A 20356-nucleotide genomic window follows, 5' to 3' on the forward strand; every position below is an offset into this window, starting at 1 on the left:
AGGATACCAATGAATCAGATAGGTGTTTACAACAATCAATGATAGTTTCATGGTCACTATTATTGAGACTAACTTTCAATTTTGGATTTTTTTATTAATTGAATTTAAATTCCACCAGCTGCCATGTTGGGATTTGAACCCATGTCCCCAGAGCCTAGGCCTCCGGATTACTAAGCCACTGATTTTAGGCCACTTGAAGGGCTGATTAAGGCCCCTGTCATCTAGCAGTCGGCCCGCTGAGGTTGAAGCATGGCCAATGAGAGGAGGCAGCCTCCCAGTGGCACACCAGGGAGCCAGCAGTTAGTTTTGCTTTTCAACCTATACCACCCCTGCAACCATGACTGAAAACTGGCTACAGGTGTGACTACAGGCTGCCTAGTGGAGGGACTCCACCTCTAGTATGGAGGTCTGACGGCTGTGGCCAGGTTTTATATGCTTATTTTGAAATGTATAGAGGCACCCTCTCTCTCCCTCAGCTGCCTCGACAGCAACCATCTCTGAATGTGGGCTGCTGATCTCTCAGGGCTGGAGGACTGCCTATAGCCCCCCCCACCCCACCCAGCCTTAGGAGCCTGCCCTCCATCCTCAATTGGATGGCAAGTGTGCTCCCTCACCACTAATTGGCCCGCTTGTTAGAAATGCCATCAGGCTTCAGGCATCAATGCGGGGACAGGACCCAGAAATGCGCCCAACGTAGGGAGCCCGACTCCAGAGCTAAAACCCAACCCAGTCCTGCTATTTCCCTTGGGATACACCATTGCTTGGAGAATGAATAAGGGCCATGCAGAGCAACATAAGCTGAGGGGAGACGGGGGAAGTGGAGTTGGGGGGGGAAAAGGGCTTTCAGCAGGAGACCATGTACACCCAGGGTGGCAAGCAGCAATTTTTATTTTTATATATCTGTTCATGGGATGGGAGTATCACTGGCTAAGGCCAGCATTTATTGCCCATCCCTAATTTCCCTTGAGAAGGTGGTGGTGAGCTGCCTCCTTGAACCGCTGCAGTCCATGGGCAGAATTTTAAGTCCCGCGGGCGGGCACGTGCCCGACCTGGTCAGGTGTAAAATCGCGCATGATGATGTCGGGTGAGCATCCCGATGTCATCGTGCACTTGCGCGATATTTCGGTCGGCAGCGCGCCCGCCAACAATTAAGAGGCCTACTGAGGCCATTAATGTAGTAATTGACCTGGATCTTTTGCTGCCCGTCCAATGTTACGGTTGGCAAGCGGGCGAATCGGCCAGGCGGCCTTTGGATTTTTGAGGGAGCCTCATCCAAAGGCAGGGTGAGATTTCCGATATTAATTTTAAAAAAAATAAAAATGTTTGGGCAGAATTTTTACCATCAATGTGTTTAGGTGAGTGATTCTTACTGGTGGAATTTTTTTTCGGAATTTCATACTGTTTATTTTTGGTTTTAAAATTCTTCAGGTCCCTGAGGCAGCCCTCTGCCTTCAGGGAGCTTTCATTGCGTGCTCCCCTTGTGCCTGTGCTGACTTCAGCACTTGCCCTCTTCATGCCCGCAACATGGCAGCGCTGGGCCTTTCAGCTCCCGGACCCGCCCATGCACCCACAGTGCTGTTAGGCAGGATGTTCCAGGAATTCTCCTATGTCCGGTATGAGGCCTGACAGGTAAAGATTTTTTGGTAGATGAGGTGCGTGGTAATTTGAGAAGCGGATGAGGTTACTGATGCAGATGAAGGGATATAATATTTGAAGGCGCATTCACTGATCTTAACCACCTGAGTGAAGCCATTAAGTTTCTTGTGGTTCTGCAGACCTGCTGAGCATTTTTGACATTTTCTGTTTTCATGTCAGATTTCCATAATCTGCAGTATTTTATTTTTGATTATATGTTAGGTGGAATTGGTATACATTTGAAAGCATATGTATCCATGCTTTTCTGCATGGCAGCAGTGTGAAAATTAGAATTTAATGGGTGATTTGCATATTGATTCATAGAATTGCCAAAAATGCTAATTCCGTGACCTAAGCAGCTTTTCTTGTTCAGTTTCTGTTACAGTGGGGCATAAGCTCAAATTTGTAGCTACATGAGACATTTATGGCAATTTTGAGGGTATTTCAGTTTTTCTTTACTGTTTATTTCATTGGTTAGTTTAAAAATGGCAAAGTAAATGGTACTTAAATATGTCAAAATACTTCGTATCATGGTGAAGACAAATGTGAAATGGACATTCTGAGGAGAATGATGAAAAAGAAATGAGATAACATCATTTGACAGATAATACAAGATTATAAAACAGAGGTTAGGATACATTATAGGGGGTGGCATTCATTAGAGTTATATCGGTGAGGGATTGAGATATTGCCTGAAGAGCATGAGTAAAATGTTGTGGCTCCTCTGTCCTTGTGTTTTCACAAGGAGTTGATTTACCCCCATTTATGTCTGTGTAACCTGTTTAAAAACAGGATGTTACGCTGACCAGGAGATTGTGTTCGTCTTGTCTGATGTGAAGATACGCTTTTTTAATTCTCTTAGAAAAGCTTAGGGATAATACCACAGTGCAAAGTATTTCCTTGTACTGGATTTAATGCAGCCTGTTGTGGTGGGAACCATGGCGGTTGGGTCCGTTTAATGAAGGCAGAGGCTCCATATCGGTTTCCCAGTGGCAGTAAAACCTCCCCTGATTAAGTTGGAGGACAGAGGGGCTGTTGCTGGATTCCCAGCCACCACTGGCAGGATGTCAACTAGGTTCATTTCAGTGGTGACTCAGGTATTAAAATGGGAGCAGCAAGGCTTTCCCACAGAGGGAAACCTCTGAGGGGTTTGCTGGGGTCCCCAGGGCAGGGTGGGGGGTGGTCCCTCTTTATCAGACCTCTCTACCCAATTAAGGGACAAGCCCCTTCCTCTTGCCTCCAACCCCGCTGCCCCCACACTTTCATGACACTCACCCCACAATCCCCATCCCACTCTCATTCACATTTGGCTGGAAGTACTTGGCGATCCAGGGCCTCTGGTGGGTGCATTGCCGACAGTTGCCACCGCTCCTGGTGGTGCTGATGAGCAATGGAGTGCTGCCTCTGATTGGCTGCCTGATGTGAGCTAATTTTGTTTTTATTATGATGGACACCCATTATTTCCAGTTTTTACTTATGCCCAGAATTTTTTCCATCATTTAGTCTGCAAGAGTGGCCCTTTCACCCAGGAGTGGCCCCAATCACTGATATGCACATAAGAGCTCTCACCAAGCTTGGAGGCTGCTTCATAGACATCAGTATCAGAAGCCACTTGAAGCAGCTCAATACCCAGTACCCACCGTAGGTATCTCTGGGTCAACTGTTATGATCCCTGTAGAGGCCAATAACTTTTAAAAGAAAGGAATTCCCATGATGACAATGGAAAGAAAAACACTGGACATTATTTCACTTTTCAAATTTTTTACTGTAACAAACCAACCAAAATTAACATAATTCAAACATTAGTTAACAAGCAAAGGTATTTCAAACAAAGAGGCAAATTTTACTCAACATAGTCAATACAACAAAGATGCATCTCACGTAGTTATAAGCACCGCGCTACTTCCTGCACAAATGCGGCACCACATTCAGTCTCACAGCCCTTCCAACTTGGCTTCTGTTATGTAAGATCTCTTTCTCCCCATCCAATTGTTTTGGTCCTTGAGTTGCAATAACCAGCAACCCTACTCCATCCAAGGTCCCCTGACACAGTTAACACTGACAAGGCGCACATCTACGAACCCTCTCTCATTCAGGTCATGACAGTCCTTATGGCATGGAATCCCCAGAGACTTCCTTCTCCGATCCCTTTAAATGGCCTGGTGAGCTCTGGCAACAACGAAACAGCAGCAATGGCTCTTGTCTAATCCTTAATCCCTTGGCTTTCCTGTCTTCAGCTCTCTGTTCTTTACAACTGTATAACACAGAGTAACACATTCTCTGCTCTATTCTCAGACACCTGTTTTAACAGTTCAAAGATGAAAACTGTTCCATTCGGAAAGAACCTTTATACAAATTCTCAATATGTTCTGAACTGCCAAACAAAAAATGCAGACTGGCCCAATCCCACAGCAATTAGCTTGCCGTTTATGCTTTGTTTCTTAGCTAATCACCCCCACGGCAACCTCGGGTCATATGGGAATTTCTTGGAACCTAATGTTGTCATAATCAGAGAACCAATTAATCCACTTTCAGAATACTCCCCAGTCCACTTTGGTCTTAAAGGGGAAACTTGCACTAAAGACATTTCCCAGTACATGGATCATCACACAGAAAATACAAGCCTTTCCCAGTACATGGGTCATCGCACACCTCATAGACCAGCTTGAAGTCTCTGCTTTACTACAGATTAATTTTGTTGCCTGTGCCCTCCAAAGCATGCATCATCATATCAGAACAGTGTGCGAGACCTGAAATTGTGGACCTGAAATGGAAATATTTTCAGTCAAGAAATGCATCTGAATTTTATTTTTATATAAATACTCTGCATCGCTTCATGTATTTCCAAATAACAATTTTTTTATTCCGGGATGCATTTCAGAACAACTTAAATACCTATTATGTTATCACTGTCAGAAATAACTGATACACAATGTTTGAATAGATGAGAAAAAGGAAAAATGGTGTAATGTTGCTCATGTTTTATTTTTCAGACAGGAAATGTTGGTTACGCTGTGACTCTATCTAAAGAGCTACTAAGGCTTGGTACGTGTTGCTAAAATCATATTTCCATCAATTTTTCAGAGACACAGTTTCTACATGTCAAACACCAAGTCCACCCAAGGCTGCCACTTGTAATTTTTGATGGCTTCTCCATTCATCATCTTCATCTTTAGACATTTTTGGCCTCACAACTCTCCATTGCTAAATCTGCCTTCCAAAAACTCTGTTTCAAACTGTTTTCCTCTACAGCTCTATAAAGTACAGGTGCATTGAAGACTTGAATATTGCTCCCATATTTAGGGAGGCTTTTCCATTACATCTCACACTCTTGATCATGACCATTCACTCATCTATAGCCTCTAATCCCTCTCTGTGTTGCACTGTCTGTTGGCTTTTTCCATTCTGTCAACATTTTTACAGTCAGCCGTCTGAATCCTAAGTGCATGTTTCTCAGTTCCAAATTATACCACCTTACATTCTGTTTCCTCTGTGTTGAAATCAGCAGTCTCCTACTCCAGCTCATCCTTTCCCACGAGTTCAGAACTGTGGGACTCCTTATACCTTCCCAGCATTTCCTATGCTCTACAATCTTCAAACTTTTAAAAGCTGAGCTTGGCACCACCTAATCGCTGCTTTCTGATGTACAGGGACTTTGCCTTCTCGTTCACTCTTTATGGGTGCATTCCAACACTTTTCTCCAACAAGGACCTTTTTTTTAAAGTTTGGTTTCCTAATGAAAAAGCTTACAATTTTTTTTGTAGAAAAACTCACAAGAACCCAGCATTAGTTGACAACTAAGTTTCAAAAGTCTTTTTTCAAACAAGAAATTTGAAGTTTAAAAATCCTGTTCCACTATTTTCAAATATTCAGTTGTTTTCTGTTAGCAAAGTGTGAGACACAGAATTAGACACTATTTAAGTTAAGTAAAGCAAAATAATTATCAGCCCGGAATTTCCTCTAAACCAGTCCCATTGTAGTGCCGTAACTTAGTTGAAAGTGCAGTGGAAATCCTGCTTACGTGCACTATAGTTCTAGATGATGAGTTGAACAGTCCATCGCTACCTTAGCTGTGTTTTATGTGGGTGCAAACGCTTTATATGCTAAAAACCATATGGAGCCCTGTTGATACATGGGACAGAAAGTGCATTAAAGCTTAGCCTATTGTGTTCAAGGTTGATCAACAGAATATTCCAAACGGTGACAAGAACAGCAAAAAAGACACTAAGAATAAAGCACCTGGAACCACCGAGTATTTTGTTATTACCTACGTAAACAGCAGAAGTTTATTTTGGTAACAATTAAGCCCCCTTTTCCCCAAAATGATCTAATGATTGGTGCAATCATTGCGTGTGGGTATTTTTTCATTGAGGTGATGATGATCTTTGGACAGAAATTGCACACTTCTCTTCTGGTACTTTTAAAAGTTCAAGTTTTGATTGACCATGAGCTGGAGCTGAATAGTCATGACAGAAACATTTTCTCCCTACAAAATGCACCATCCTTCCTCGAGATTTCCCAATGGATTCTATCCAGGCCTTAAAATAATGCAATGCTGCTTAATGTAAATGTCTGGTTATCTTCCAACATAGCTGTGATTTATAAATAGGGTTTGCTTGTTTGGTGATAGGAAACCTTGTACAGATGTTAACTTGTCACACTTAATGGATTAATGATGCAACCACACAATGTGTAAATCATTTGCGTAAAAAATCAATGCATAGCATCATGAAAGGTGCTGTTTGCTCCAAATAGTTTTCCATATTATGTTTTCTGCCTCATATTAAACTAAAGTAAGAATATGTGCATCTTATCTATATTTATACTATTTCAAGGCCAGTTGTTTAGTTGATTTCTTGTCAACAGACTCAAACAATAGGAGAATTGCCAAGAACATACTGAAGTATGAAAAGATCTTGCAAGCATCTTTAGAAGCTGAACCGAAGGAAATTGTGCTTCAAAGACCAAATGTGACTCATTTGCTTACAAGGGACACCTATGAATCATTGTGTCAAAGACTGGGCTCACAGGTAAACTACATGACCTCTTAGCCCTAGTGCAGACTTACTTGAACTTATTGCCATTTTCAGTTCCTTCTGAGTCATGAGGACTTTGCAAGTTTGTTTTATTTCTTTCCTTTGAAGTCTAATAGTATGATCCAGCTATATTTCCAGTTTAACTGTCAGGTTTATAAGAAAGAAGAGCAGGATTAAGCCTTCAGCCCTTGTAGCCTGCACCTTCATTCAATATGATCTTCTATTTCAATTCCACTTTCCCACACTATCCCCCATACCCCTTAATTCCCATTGGTATCCAAAAACAAATCAATCTCAAACTTGAATGCATTCAACAACTGAGCATCCACAGCCCTCTGGGGTAGAGAATTCCAAAGATTCATAAGTTCTTGAGTGAAGAAATTTCTCCCCATCTTAACCCTAAATGTTAACCCCTTATTCTGAAATTGTGAAAGTTGTGTTACATTGAGGATTAAATCTTTTCAAATTGACCACCTTATTAGAATTTTTAAAAAAGAGTACTTATTTTTATCTCAAATGTTGCATGTGAATTTCAAACAAATTGTATTGTTTAATGTTTAAGAAAAAAATACTACTGGATCCTTTTTTACCACTTTAAACCCCTTGAAGTCAAAATGGGAATGGAACCTGGCTGAGTCAAATTTCCCTCCATTCATCCATTGTGTTATTGCATGTGAACTGCCCCCAGTTCTCTGTATAGTTCTGGAACTAAATACAAGGAGGAATTTGAAAGCAACTCCATATAGCCTTTATAAAAGTATCCCTGATACTACCCTAACAAGCTTTGGTAACTCAGATTGTAATTTGAGCATAGATTTATGTTCAACAGCATCTGAACTATCCAGACACTGTATAATTGTATTGTAAAATAATTGGATGTAATTTATTTGCATTGGGACTGTGAAAGTGATTTTTAATGCTTGAGGCTTTGTTCCTCCATAAAATTCCTCAGCATTCGTCATCATTCCACTGTACTCCTCATCACGTTCCTGTATCCCTCATTGTTGCTCTGTACAGTATTCCTTATTATTCCTCTGTATTCCTCATTGTTCCTCTGTGTCTCTCTATTTTAGCCAAAGCATTATCAAGATTCACAACTTTATTGTTCCTACGAGACAAACCTCAGTCCATACCTGATTCTACAGCCAGTGAAAAGGGAGATTATAAGCCAGAAACCATATGTTGTACTGTACCACAAGTTTATCAGTGACTCTGAAGCTAAGCGGATAAAGGAAATTGCTGGTCCTTCGGTAAGGTTTCTTTGCATCTTTGCTCATTTCTAAAATGTCACTGATATTAATCATCAGATCATTACTGACTTTCAATAAAATGATGCAAACAGGGGTAAGCTTAGCAAATGTTGAAGGTACCTTAAGCGTCAGGACTTAACAAAGGGTTAATGAATTATCCCCAAGTATTAGACTTTTTAGTTATGGTTTCACTTTAGCCTCATGGTGAAAGTCCATTTAATGTTAGCTGTGCACCGTAAGTATCACCACCAGCCCATCTTGATGCCTGGGCCAGAATACACATAGCTTTAGATCCTTGAGCGACCTGCGGCCCACTGGCAGGTTTGTGGCCCCCAAAGCCATTTTATGTGTCCCTGGAGCCAGTGTCTAGTAAGACAGGTAAGTGAAGTTGAAGGTTTCTGCAAGGGGCTGCTCCTCCAATCACAAGCCGTTACTCTCACCTGTTTGCTGCTGATGGGCTCACTAGTGAGCCAATCAGCAGCAAACACAGGAGAGAAGCAGTCTCTGATTGGAGGCCAGTGATCACCAGTGGTGGTAAGTGCGCTGGGGAGAGAGAGAAAGGGTTTCAGGGTCGTGGGGGAAGAAGCGAGCGACAATGCTGTCAGGCCCGGGGAGAGAGAAGGTGCGGGGCCCGGGGGAGAGAGGAGATGCTGCGTAGCCCAGGAGAGAGAAGGTGCTGCAGGACTGGGTGAATAGTGTAGAGACTCGCTACCGGGGGAGTGTGTGTGAGAGTGAGGGAGTAAGTGAGGCCGGGATTTTCCAGTCCCGTTGTGCCGGGACCTGTCGGGGGAGATTTGGTTTGGCAGGACAAGATGACCCTGGCAGTGAGCGGGGCCAGAAAATCCCCCCCACCCCCCGCTGAGTGACTGAGTGTGTGTGTGAGAGAGAGAGAGAAAGTGAATGTGTGAGACAGGGAGAGAATGAGTGTGTGTGAGAGAGGGAGAAAGTGAGTCTGTCTGTGTGAGAGAGGGAGAAAGTGAGTGTGTGTGTGAGAGAGGGAGAGAGTGAGTGTGTGTGAGAGAGGGAGAGAGTGAGTGTGTGTGTGAGAGAGGGAGAGAGTGAGTGTGTGTGAGAGAGGGAGAGTGTGTGTGTGTGTGTGAGAGAGGGAGAGAGAGTGTGTGTGAGAGAGGGAGAGAGTGAGTGTGTGTGTGAGAGAGAGAGAGAGTGAGTGTGCGTGAGAGAGAGAGAGAGTGAGTGTGTGGACAGGATTTTTCGCTTGGTGTGTGGGCACACGGCCAATCCGCTCAAGCGTGAAATAGCGCGTGATGACATCAGGCGAGTGTCCCAACATCATCGGGCACTTGCGCGCTATTTCGGTTGTCAGGCGTGCACTAAACTCGGAAGAGGGCAATTAAGCCCATTAATGGTGCAATTAATGGAGATTTTCCGTTGCCTGTCCAATGTTACGGTTGGCAGGTGGGCGAATCAGCCAGGCGACCTTTGCATCTTTCAGGAAACTTCATCCAAGGGCACGATAAGCTTCCCGTTATTAAATTTTAAAAAATGCATGGACAGAATTTTCATCTTGCATATGTCCAGGTTACTGATTCTAATGCGTGGGCATTTTTTTCTGATTTAAAATTTTTTAAATTGCATTTAAATTCTTCAGCTCCCTGAGGCAGCTCTTTGCCTTCAGGGAGCCTTCATCCCGCGTTCCCCCGCGCCTGCACTGACGTCAGCACTCACCCTCCTCCCGCCCCCACCCCAGCAGCGCTGAACTTCTCAGCGCACGCTTCACACTGGCTGACCGTTAATTGGTGCAAGTGCTGACCGGGGCAGGGTAGGCAAACAAACCTTGAAGTCCCAAGCGAAGTGCAGCCCTCCAAGTGCACGCCTTACATATGCTGTTGTGAAACATGTCGGTGTGTTTTCCATGGGCAGATGATCCAGTAGGGGGGGGATGAGTCTGGCGGGCTGACCTTATAATGAGATGCTGATGTATTACAATGAGGTTCCCAACATCCGATGATGGGGAATGCGGCCCGCCATTGGTGGGCAGAGCGGACGATCGCAAACTGGTTTCACTATGTCGAGAAACCAATTTTTGGCCTTCTCTCCATAATTGTCCGCCCACGCCACCAAACACGCCTGGCGCCAGTGGGCACAGAAAATCCCGACCTGGGACTGAGCCAGACACTGCACAATCTCAACCTCAGATAGACATTTTTATGAATTACGTTTTTTAAAGTAATCAATTTATTGCTTTGACATTGCTTTACTTTTGCTCAGAATGTTGTCTTCATACTCAACGTTTTTTGGAACATCTTCCTGAAACGTGCTCATCAGCCCCTTGTGTGAGAAAATAATGGAAATGAGCCCCCCCCCATGCAAGGAGGTTGGACAACCCTGCTTTTAGGTGTTCCATATTAATTGGCTGTTCATTTTTCTGACCATTATTTTCTTTGTCTGACGCTTGGGAGTACAACCTGAGTCATCCAAGAATATTCCTGGCAAGCACCCGATAATCCTCATACCCACCATTCTCTTGCTTCCCTAAAGTAACACTACTAGTTTGCTGCCAAATGACATCATTTCGGTGCTTTGTGACCATGTCTATTAGGAATTAGGTTCGGACTGCAAAAAAAACTAGTTCGCTTAGGACCTTTACAGCCAAAAGTCAGACGGAGTAGGCTTATAGCCCGTCAGCACTGCCTGGATTCCAACTGAAATGCCAGATATAAAAAGCCTGTATCTACTCACTGAATGACTCAATCATAAGCTAACACTGTTAGCACTAACAAGTTAGCTGAGAGGTTTGGGTAATTTCAACATGAGGAGGCAGTGCACAGATACTAACTGAGAACATATGTAGGACATACATTGATTACAATTCATTTTCAAACACAGATGTTAATTTTTCTCATATCTAACTTGAGCAAGTACTGGGTGAGCACGGAAGCTGATCATTATTTTTTCTCTGATCGATTATCATAGAAGAGCGGTAACATTTTGACCAGAGTCATTCCCAGTGTCTCCTTCTTCTCAAGAATTTCTAACATCCAGAAAATATCAGGTACGGGAGCAGCTCACAGTTCCCAGGGAATCGGGTACATGCACATTAGACAATGAGTTATATTTAGCAAGTCTAAGGTTGATAACGAGTTCAGAACTCTGAAACATCTAATCATAGTCAGCCTGCAATATTTGATAATCACAATCTATTAATATCATTATCTGGACGAGGTTGTACTATCTCTGAATCTAATGCAACCATCTGCAAGATAAAGAAAAGACAGGGGATATAATGCAGCAGACATCTTAACTATGATATATGTTGTGATTGCCATAATTACACAGTCTGATAGTTTAAAATGTAAATCATTTGATAGTGTTGAGAAGAAGCTGATAATCAGTCAAATTGTGGCCTATTCATATGTCTATCACCATTTGTGAAACTCATGCAATTTGCTACTTCTTGCTTGTGCAAGGCAGGAATTCCTGTCATTCTTTTTAAACCTGCGAGTGCCTCAAGGGCAACAAATAGCACGACCAGTCTTTATTTGCATACATTTTTTACAACCTCATTGCATCGAGGCCCATTTAATGTAATAGGTTCCCACCAATTGCATAATTCTGAGGTCTTCACCTGCCTGCAGTGAAGCCCCGACAGACTGTCTGTAACATGCCAGTTAATCGTACAGTCAGCATAATTACATTTCTAAACCAGAGGTGAGAATGTCGTTTCTATTGTAACCCCTACCCGCCCTCCTCAAGTATGAGGGAACTAGTGGAGAAGGGTTAAATGCAGCTCTACTGCCATATTTATTTTAATATTATAATTGAACCATACAACTATGTTTTTAGTACAAATGCATTTTTGTTACATACTTTTGCTAAGACATTGGAATCCTGTTCACAGCATAAAATCTAGGATTATTTGAACTGGATTTCTTATTTCTGAGGTAGAAAGGATTGGATCTGTGTCTTGTTTGTCTCACACTCATAGTCAGCTTTTCAAGTCTGGACACAAAAGCTAACTTTCCAGTTTAAGTGTGAGAATTGCCTCTGAGGGTCAAAGGTAGGAATGCTGAGCACGTCAAGAATAAAGTTGGCATTTTCACTTCCTTCATGACCTGTTCTCTTAACATGCGTTTACCTTTGACCTCTCACTCCTATTATAACTTCCTGCCAAGATGGAACTGTATAAGAGAACTCATTAGGGCCTCAATTTTTGGAGCTGACGTCAATCCTCTTTTTGTTACCAAGTTTGGATGAAATCCTAGACTCAGTTGGAAAAGGCAAATAACACTTAATGCAGACACAGGAAACAGGTTATCAATCAAAAAGATCTGACAACATGCCTTGCTGGAATCAAATTTGACAATACCCACTGGTTGGCTTGGTTGATCAGTCCCAATAGTGAATTAAGCTGAACCAAATAAATAATCCAGTTATAGACACATTAAAATTGTAGCTATGTTTTACTTATTATAGAGATAAACAAAATTGAACTTGTTATACTTTGAATAGCATGCGCATTTGAAAGGGAAAGAGATGCTGATGGAGAGGAAAAGTGAGGGGGTAGTGGTCTTACAATCTCTGACACCATGAATTTCTAATTAGTGTCTAACCTTATTTCACTAACAGCTCTCCAGTACTAGTTCCCAGTCCTACAATATTGGCCAAAACACCAAAACACCAAGGAGAACTCCTCTGCTCCTCTTAATAGTGTAATGAGGTACCTTTTGCTCACTTGAGGGGTAGATGGGCCTTTGGCTTAACATCTCATCCTGGAGATGGCACCTCTGACAGTACTGGTCTTAATTGTCTGCGCTCAAGTTTTCGCAGTAGCACTTTCACCCGCTGTCTTCTGCCTCAGAGATGATATGCTACTACTAAGCTCTGGCAGCATCTAACTCTGGATGAGTGGACCCTTCTTACTAATCACAACATTTCTAGTGTCAGAGCTACTGACAAACTGTCAGTTCAGTTTGCCCGTTGTTGTGGTTGAATGCCGACTTGAATCTTCACATCCATCAGGTTACCTTCGCTGACACTGCATGAACACACCAACATACGAGTTAGGAGCAGGAGCAGGCCGTGGTCAGGGCTTCCTCCAGAGTTTGGACTACCGCTGTCCATGCATGAACACACATACCTGTAGGCATGATATGGTATTGAGAGTTTCAAAGGAATCTATTGTACATGGCAAATATAATATGGCCACAAACATTTTTGATCTAGCTATTTAGTGACCTGAAAGGTCAGGTTTGTGCTGGTAGTTTTGTACAGAGCGGTTTTAATGGCCCATGTGACATACTATGATAAATATTGGATTCTGGAGGGTTAACTCAGCAAGGGAGTTCACACAAGACCTGAATCTTCAGTCTCTGTGAAGATATGACAATAATTATGAAGCAGAATGAATTCAAAATATGCAGGTTTTGTGTCGAATTTATGCTGTTGAGAGGAGTAAATTCAACATGAAAGCCGTAGCATAATGGACGGAAGAGCAGCCGAGGTTGGGCAATGGAGGAAGGCACCAGGATTAAAACTGCAATATGGATGCCATTGACAACAAAGAATTTGCAGATTGGACCATTTTTAGCAAAACAGCCACTTGGCAGCCAATTGGGAATTCTGTTGCTAGAGACAACAGAGAAAACAAACCATTGTTTTCACAGCTGGCCCAGTATTGATAATAGAACAGTTAAGCCCACCAAAACTATGTCGGATGATGTTCTATTTTGTGTCACAGCTGTTAGTTTGCCATGGTGCAAGGGGTTAGCTGGTTTACCAATTTTCTGTCTAGAGTATCAACCTCAAAAGCTTTACCTGTCATTGCCCTGTTAACAAAGATTACAATGATGAATTGTATCTATGTAACTTATTATTGGTGTGCATTGTTGAAGAAATTCAACAGATTAGTGTTCATTGCACTTTATCATCAGGGCCTAATTTGCAGAGTAAGATGAGGCCTTGCATAACAGGTCTGTTAACCCATTGCTCTCTACCTTCAAGTATGGTCCCTCGGTATATGGGCTCAATTGGTAACATTCATGCCTGCAAGTTCAGAGATTAGAACATAAGAAATAGGAACAGGAATAGACATTTGGCCCCTTGAACCTGCTCCACCATTCAATAAGATCATGGCTGATCCACTTGTGTTTCGATTTCCACATTCCCATCTAACCCCAATAATCTTTGATTCCCTTGCCTAACAAGAACCTATCTACCTCTACCTTAAAAATATTCAATGACCCCGCCTCCACCACGTTCTGAGAGAGTTCCAAAGTCGCACAACCCTCTAAGAGAAAAAAATTCTCCTCATCTCTGTCCTAAAAGGGCGACCCCTAATTTTAAAACAGTGCCCCCTAGTTCTGGATTCACCCGCAAGAGGAAACACCCTTTCGACATCCACCTTGTCAAGGCCATTCAGGATCTTGTATACTTTAATCAAATCACCCATCGCTCTTCTAAACTCCGGTGGAAGCAATTCCAGTCTGTCCAACCTTTCCTCATAAAACAACCCACTCAATCCAGGTATTAATCTAGTAAACCTCCTTTAAACCGCCTCCAATGCATTTACATCCTTCCTTAAGTAAGGAGACCAAAACTGCATACTGTATTCGAGGTGCGGTCTCACCAATGCCCTGTATAACTGAAGCATAGCTTCCTTACTTTCATGTTCAATCCCTCTCGTAATAAAGGATAGCATTCCATTCCATAACCTTCTTAATTACTTGCTGCACCTGTATACTAACTTTTTGTAACTCAATTACTAGAAGACCTAGATCCCTCTGCACCTCAGAATTATGCAGCCGTCATCCATTTAAGTAACATTCTGCTTTTTTGTTCTTCCTACCAAAGTAAACAACTTCACATTTTCCTACATTAAACTCCATTTGCCAGACCTTTGCCCACTCACTCAACCTGTCTATATCCATCTGCAATCTCCTCATGCCCTCTTCACTACATACTTTCCTGCCTATCTTTGTGTCATCTGCAAATTTAGCTACCACGTCTTCACTCCCCTCATCTAAGTCATTGATGTAAATCATAAAAAGTTGAGGCCCCAGTACAGACCCCTGTGGGACTCCACTCGTCACATCCTGCCAATCCGATAAAGACCCATTTATGCAAGCTCTCTGCTTTCTGCCAGCCAGCCAATCTTCTATCCATGCTAATATGTTACCACCTACACCATGCACTTTTATTTTCCGTAATAATCTTTGATGTAGCACCTTATCAAATGCCTCCAAGCACAGTATGTCTACAGGCGCCCCTTTATCCGCTGCACATGTTAGTCCTTCAAAAAACTCCAATAAATTGGTTAAACATGATTTTCCTTTGACAAAACCATGCTGACTCTTCCCGATTGCCTTTAGCTGTTCTAAGTGCCCAGCTATTACCTCTTTAATGATCGATTCTAATGGCTTCCCCACGGTAGACATCAAGCTAATTGACCTGTTTTCTGCCTCCCTCGCTTCTTGAATAGAGGGGTTATATTTTCTACTTTGCAATTTGATGGAACCTTTCCAGAATCTAGCGAATTTTGGAAAATTAACACCAGCGCATTGACTACCTCATTAGCCACCTCTTTTAAGAACCTAGGATGTAGTCCATCAGGACCTGGAGACTTGCCAGCCTGCAGTTCCATCAATTTGCTCAGTACTGTTTCCCTAGTGATTTCAATTTCACCAAGTTCCTTTCTCCCTTTCACCTCCTGATTTGCAGCTATTACTGGAATGTATTTTGTATCCTCTATAGTGAACACAGAAGCAAAATATTTGTTCTTCTCTTATGCCATTTCCTTATTATTTACTATAAACTCCCCACTGTCACTCTCTAGAGGATCAACACTCACTTTACTTACTCTTTTCCTTTTTAAATACCTATATATACTCTTGGTCTTGCTATATACCTATATATACTCTTGCTATCTGTTTTTACATTTCTAGCCAGCTTCCTCTCATACCCTAATTTCTTTTTCCTGATTAACCTTTTAGTCATTCTCTGCTGTTCTTTATATTCTGTCCAAAATCATCTGTCCTGCCACTCATCTTTGTGGAGTTGTATGCTTTTCCCTTAAGTTTGATGCTTTCCTTAACTTCTTTAGTAAACCACGGAAGTTGGGTCCTCCCCTTAAATTTTTTCTTTATAGTAGGAATGCACTTATTCTGAATACTCTGAAATATTAAATGTCTGCACTGCTCCTCTATTGATCTAACCTCTAACCTAGCTTCCCAGTCCACTTCAGCTAGCTCAGCTTTCAACCCTACAAAAAGTTGCCCTTATTTAAGTTTAAGATACTGGTCTTAGATCCACTCTTCTCCCTTTCAAACTGGATGTAAAATTCAATCATATTGTGGTCACTGCTACCTGGGGGTGCCTTTACTCTGAGGTCATTAATTAATCCTGCCTAGTTACACAGTACCAAGTCTAATATAACCTGCTCTCTAGTTGGTTCCAGAACATGCTGCTCTAAGAAACTATCTCCAAAGCATCCTAAGAACTCCTCATCCAGGCTACTATACCAATCTGATTTTTCCAGTTTATATGTAGATTAAAATCATCCATGATTCTTGCCATCCCTTTATCACAAGCACCCAATATTTCTTCTTTCTTACTTTGTCCTACACTGCGGTTACTGTTAGGGGGCCTGTAGACCACTACCACTAATGATTTTTTCCCCTACTATTCCTCATCTCCACCCAAACCGATTCTACATCCTGATCTCCTGAACCAAGGTCATCTCTAACTATTGCACCAATGCCGTCTTTGATTAACAGTGCTACCCTTCAAACTTTACCTAGTTTCCTATTCTTCTTGAATGTCATGTACCCCTCAATATTAAGGACACAGTGTTTGTTGTCCTGCAGCCACATATGTTCAAGTCGCATAACTTATAGGACTTGCGCACATAATCTAGTCAAACATTGCAGTTTTGAGAGGGTGCTGCATTGTTGGAGGAGGTGGTCCTTGGATAAGATTAGATATAATGATCCCGTGGCACTATTGAAAGCAAAACAGGGAGTTAGTTCTGTTTCAGCAGGATCTTAGCCACATTCCTTTCTCAGCCAATGTCACCAAAAGTGACCTAGCTGGTTATTTGTCTGGATGCTGTTTGTGGGACCTTGCAGCCTGCAGCCAACAATCACTGCAATTACATACAGCTGTTGTGGTTGACGCACTTTGGGGTGTTTCAGAGAGATGCTATAAGAAGCTGTTTAGACGCAAGTCTTTCCTTTCTTGTTTTCTTGCCTTTTCTTGGCACTTGTGAAACACTGCACATTATCAGCAAGCATGCACCTGAGGTAGAACAAGATAGTCTTATCTACATTTGTCGTGAGCATATTAAAACAATTATGAAAATAATTTAACCTCCAAACCATACATGGCCTTTTTTCTAATTTGGTTTCAACAGATCTTTTTTATTCATGACCTTTTCAAAAATTGGCTTAAAAGCTGCTTCTCATTGCCAACAGTGTTTTATATTTAAAGAATGAGGGACTTGCTATCACTCCGAAGCCATGGACTATTTCCCAGATTTTATGGCTAAATTTGTATTTGTAATTCATTTAACCACTAAGTCTCCTTGGGAGGCAAAATGCAGCAGCTCTTGACATTGGCAGATGTGTCTGAATGGTCAGCAATGATACTGTGACTGGAGGGGAGACTGATATCAGGCAAGCTGAGAGGTCATTATTCACTTGCAGCTATTTTCTTGCCTTTTCTTGGCACTTGTGAAACACTGCACATTATCAGCTGGCATACACCTGAGGTAGAACAAGATAGTCTTATCTACATTTGTCGTGAGCATATTAAAACAATTATTTGGTAACACAAGGACATTAAGAAGCAGGGAAAGAGAAAGAAAGCGATTGAGCAAATTGAACCATTCCCTCTTATGGTCCCGGTACAGACCAGTCTAGCCAACCATCTAATCACCCAATGACTGTTCCCCAAACTATCTGCCTACCAACAAAGATAAATCAATAAAAAGAAAGGGCGGAATAAAATACAGGTTATTGTGGGGTGGTGGAATGGCACGCTGCCTGGAAACCACATCGGCATGGTTTCACTATGCAGGGTCCCTCAATCAGGCATTGAGTGCCTATGAGGTAACCCTCCTGGCAGGCCACTGGTAACCATGGTATGGTTTGCTGGGTAGCTTTCCAGAGGCATGGGAAACCTGTGCGAGTCTCGTTTAATCCCTGGGATGCCATGAAATCCCAGTGAGCTCAGGGATATTTGGATTAAGGGGCTCGTTAACAAGCCTTCCCGCCCCTCGCGGGTGAGTTCTGCACCAGCCCCTTTCCACTGCTCACGTAATGTAGAACAGTCTTCAGGGTGCTGGGAATCGGACATGCGGCCTGTCATGCGATCCTCCAGGTCTGCCCGCCATCTTGCCTGCTCCAACAGGCTCCACAAGGTACTGCCAGTAGGTTCTAACCATTAAAAGGGAAGGTTTGTAAAAATTAGACCACTCTAAATGCTGCTAATTATTTTCAACATCTATTTATTATTTTCCGTGTATTCTGTTGAATCTTCTGAATATTTTTATTTCAATCTGGAGTGAAGGAGGCCATAGTTGAAGATACCAACTAAGAGCAGCATTGAGCTTTACTGTGTGAGGACCTGGAATAACAACAGGGCATTAAGGAAGCGAGCTAATTACAACCCCGACTACATCGACCACAGTTATGTTTTAAACACAAATATTGGGCTGAATCTTCCTGGCCTTTTGGAGATGGCTGGGATGTGGTAATGTATGGCAGGGGAGGGTGTTGGGAGGGGGGCTTGACCATCTTCCTTCTGGCGTGGTATATTACCATGGGCAGGAACCTCAGTGGTGCAGCTGCCCATGGAGCAGCTAATTGAGGAGTTTACTGCATAGAAGACTGTGGGTAGGACCCTGGGGGACCCCCAGCAAGTTCTGGGGGGTGGGGAGGGCTTCCTTGATGGATGTTTGCTGGCCCACAGAGGGGCCTCCAGCAGCAGCGGCCGTGCCCCATGCCTGACCACTGGTACACCACAATATCACCTCCCCACCCTCCAACTCCATCCGATCGCTGGGGCCTGCCTGCCTGCACGCCTGACCCCAGCTTCCCCCCCAAAATAATGCACCAACACCCTGGAGTTGGAGCCTCAGCAGTGGCCACCATTATCAGTGCTGAGCTGCCAGCTCCCTGACTGAGCTGAGAGCGGTGAGGGGCAGGCCCCCACCCCCCTCCTTAATTGGATGCTGGCCCTAGCGACAGCCCGTTAATTGGTGGCTGCCGGCAAGCTGCCACCCAATGTTCTGTCACCGCCTGCTGGAGGGGGTGAGGAGGGGGGGGGTCAGCTCCTGCTTTCTGTCCCTGTGGCAGGACTTCTTCAGGGCTGACAAAATTCAGCCCGCTGCCTTAAAATTCAAGACAGTTAAATAATGTTCGGGTTAGCAGTAACTCCAGCAGTTTGAACTTTAAACATTGTCAGGGCTGGTGCAACCACTAGGCTGTTGCCTAGAGGGGCAAAAGGTTTGGCGGGGAAGGGGGGTTGGAGGCAAAAAACTGAATGAACCTTTTTTTTATTATTATTTCACGGGACGGCAAGCATTTTTTATTGCCCAACCCTAAAAGCCCTAGAGAAGGTGGTGGTGAGCCACCTTCTTGAACCGCTGCAGTCCATGTGGTGCAGATACACCCACAGTGCTGTTAGGGAGGGAGTTTCAGGATTTTGACTTAGATGCGGTGAAGAAACAGCAATATATTTCCAAGTCAGGATGGTCAGTGGCTTGGAGGGGGATTGGCAGGTGGTGGTATTCCCATGCATCTGCTGCCCTTGTCCTTCCAGGCGATAGGGGTCACAGGTTTGGAAGGTGCTGTCGAAGGAGCCTTGATGAGTTTCTGCAGTGCATCTTGTAGGTGGTACACCCTGGTGCGTTGATGATGGAGGGAGTGAATGTTGAAGGTGGTGGACGGGGTGCCAGTCAAGTGGGCTGTCTTGTTCTGTATGGTGCCAAAGTGAACAGCTGGGCAACCAATGATTTAATTAACTGCTACAGAAGATTTACCAGGAGGAGCAAAAGAAAACCACCCAACAGTCCTTGGATAAAGTTTTCAAGGTTTGTGGCGATCCTGGCCCTTTGCCCCCATTAGCTCCACCAGGGCCCGGCTGTTGCTAGTCACCTTCAATTGAAAACCCAAAATCTCTCCAACTTCAGTCATTGAGCTTCTCAGAAGAAGAGGGCCAGGATCTCAAAGCCTAAGGTCATGGCACCATGCAGGCAACTCAAAGCACCACCTGCAGTGTCTTCAAAAGATCCACCACATCCAGTGCTGAGTTTGAAGCCCAGATGGTGATATTTGAATTCAATAAAAACAAATCTGGAATTAAAAGTCTGATAATGACCATGAAACCATTGCCGATTGTTGTAAAAACCCATCTGGTTCACTAATGCCCTTTAAGGAAGGAAATCTGCCATCCTTACCTGGTCTGGCCTACATGTGA

General features: G+C 43.2%; 1 protein-coding gene across 1 annotated transcript in view; it reads left to right on the forward strand.

Moving 5' to 3' along the window:
- p4ha3 (prolyl 4-hydroxylase, alpha polypeptide III) overlaps positions 1-20356 on the forward strand; it is a 77393-nt gene that overhangs the window by 16083 nt on the left and 40954 nt on the right. Inside the window, exons 5-7 of the mRNA XM_078545201.1 lie at positions 4629-4680; positions 6502-6665; positions 7745-7921. Of these exons, the coding sequence (XP_078401327.1) occupies positions 4629-4680; positions 6502-6665; positions 7745-7921 (393 nt within the window). The remainder of the gene's footprint in view (positions 1-4628; positions 4681-6501; positions 6666-7744; positions 7922-20356) is intronic.

The sequence above is a fragment of the Cetorhinus maximus genome, chromosome 7 (assembly GCF_964194155.1).
Source record: "Cetorhinus maximus chromosome 7, sCetMax3.hap1.1, whole genome shotgun sequence".
Taxonomy (NCBI): Eukaryota; Metazoa; Chordata; class Chondrichthyes; order Lamniformes; family Cetorhinidae; genus Cetorhinus; species Cetorhinus maximus.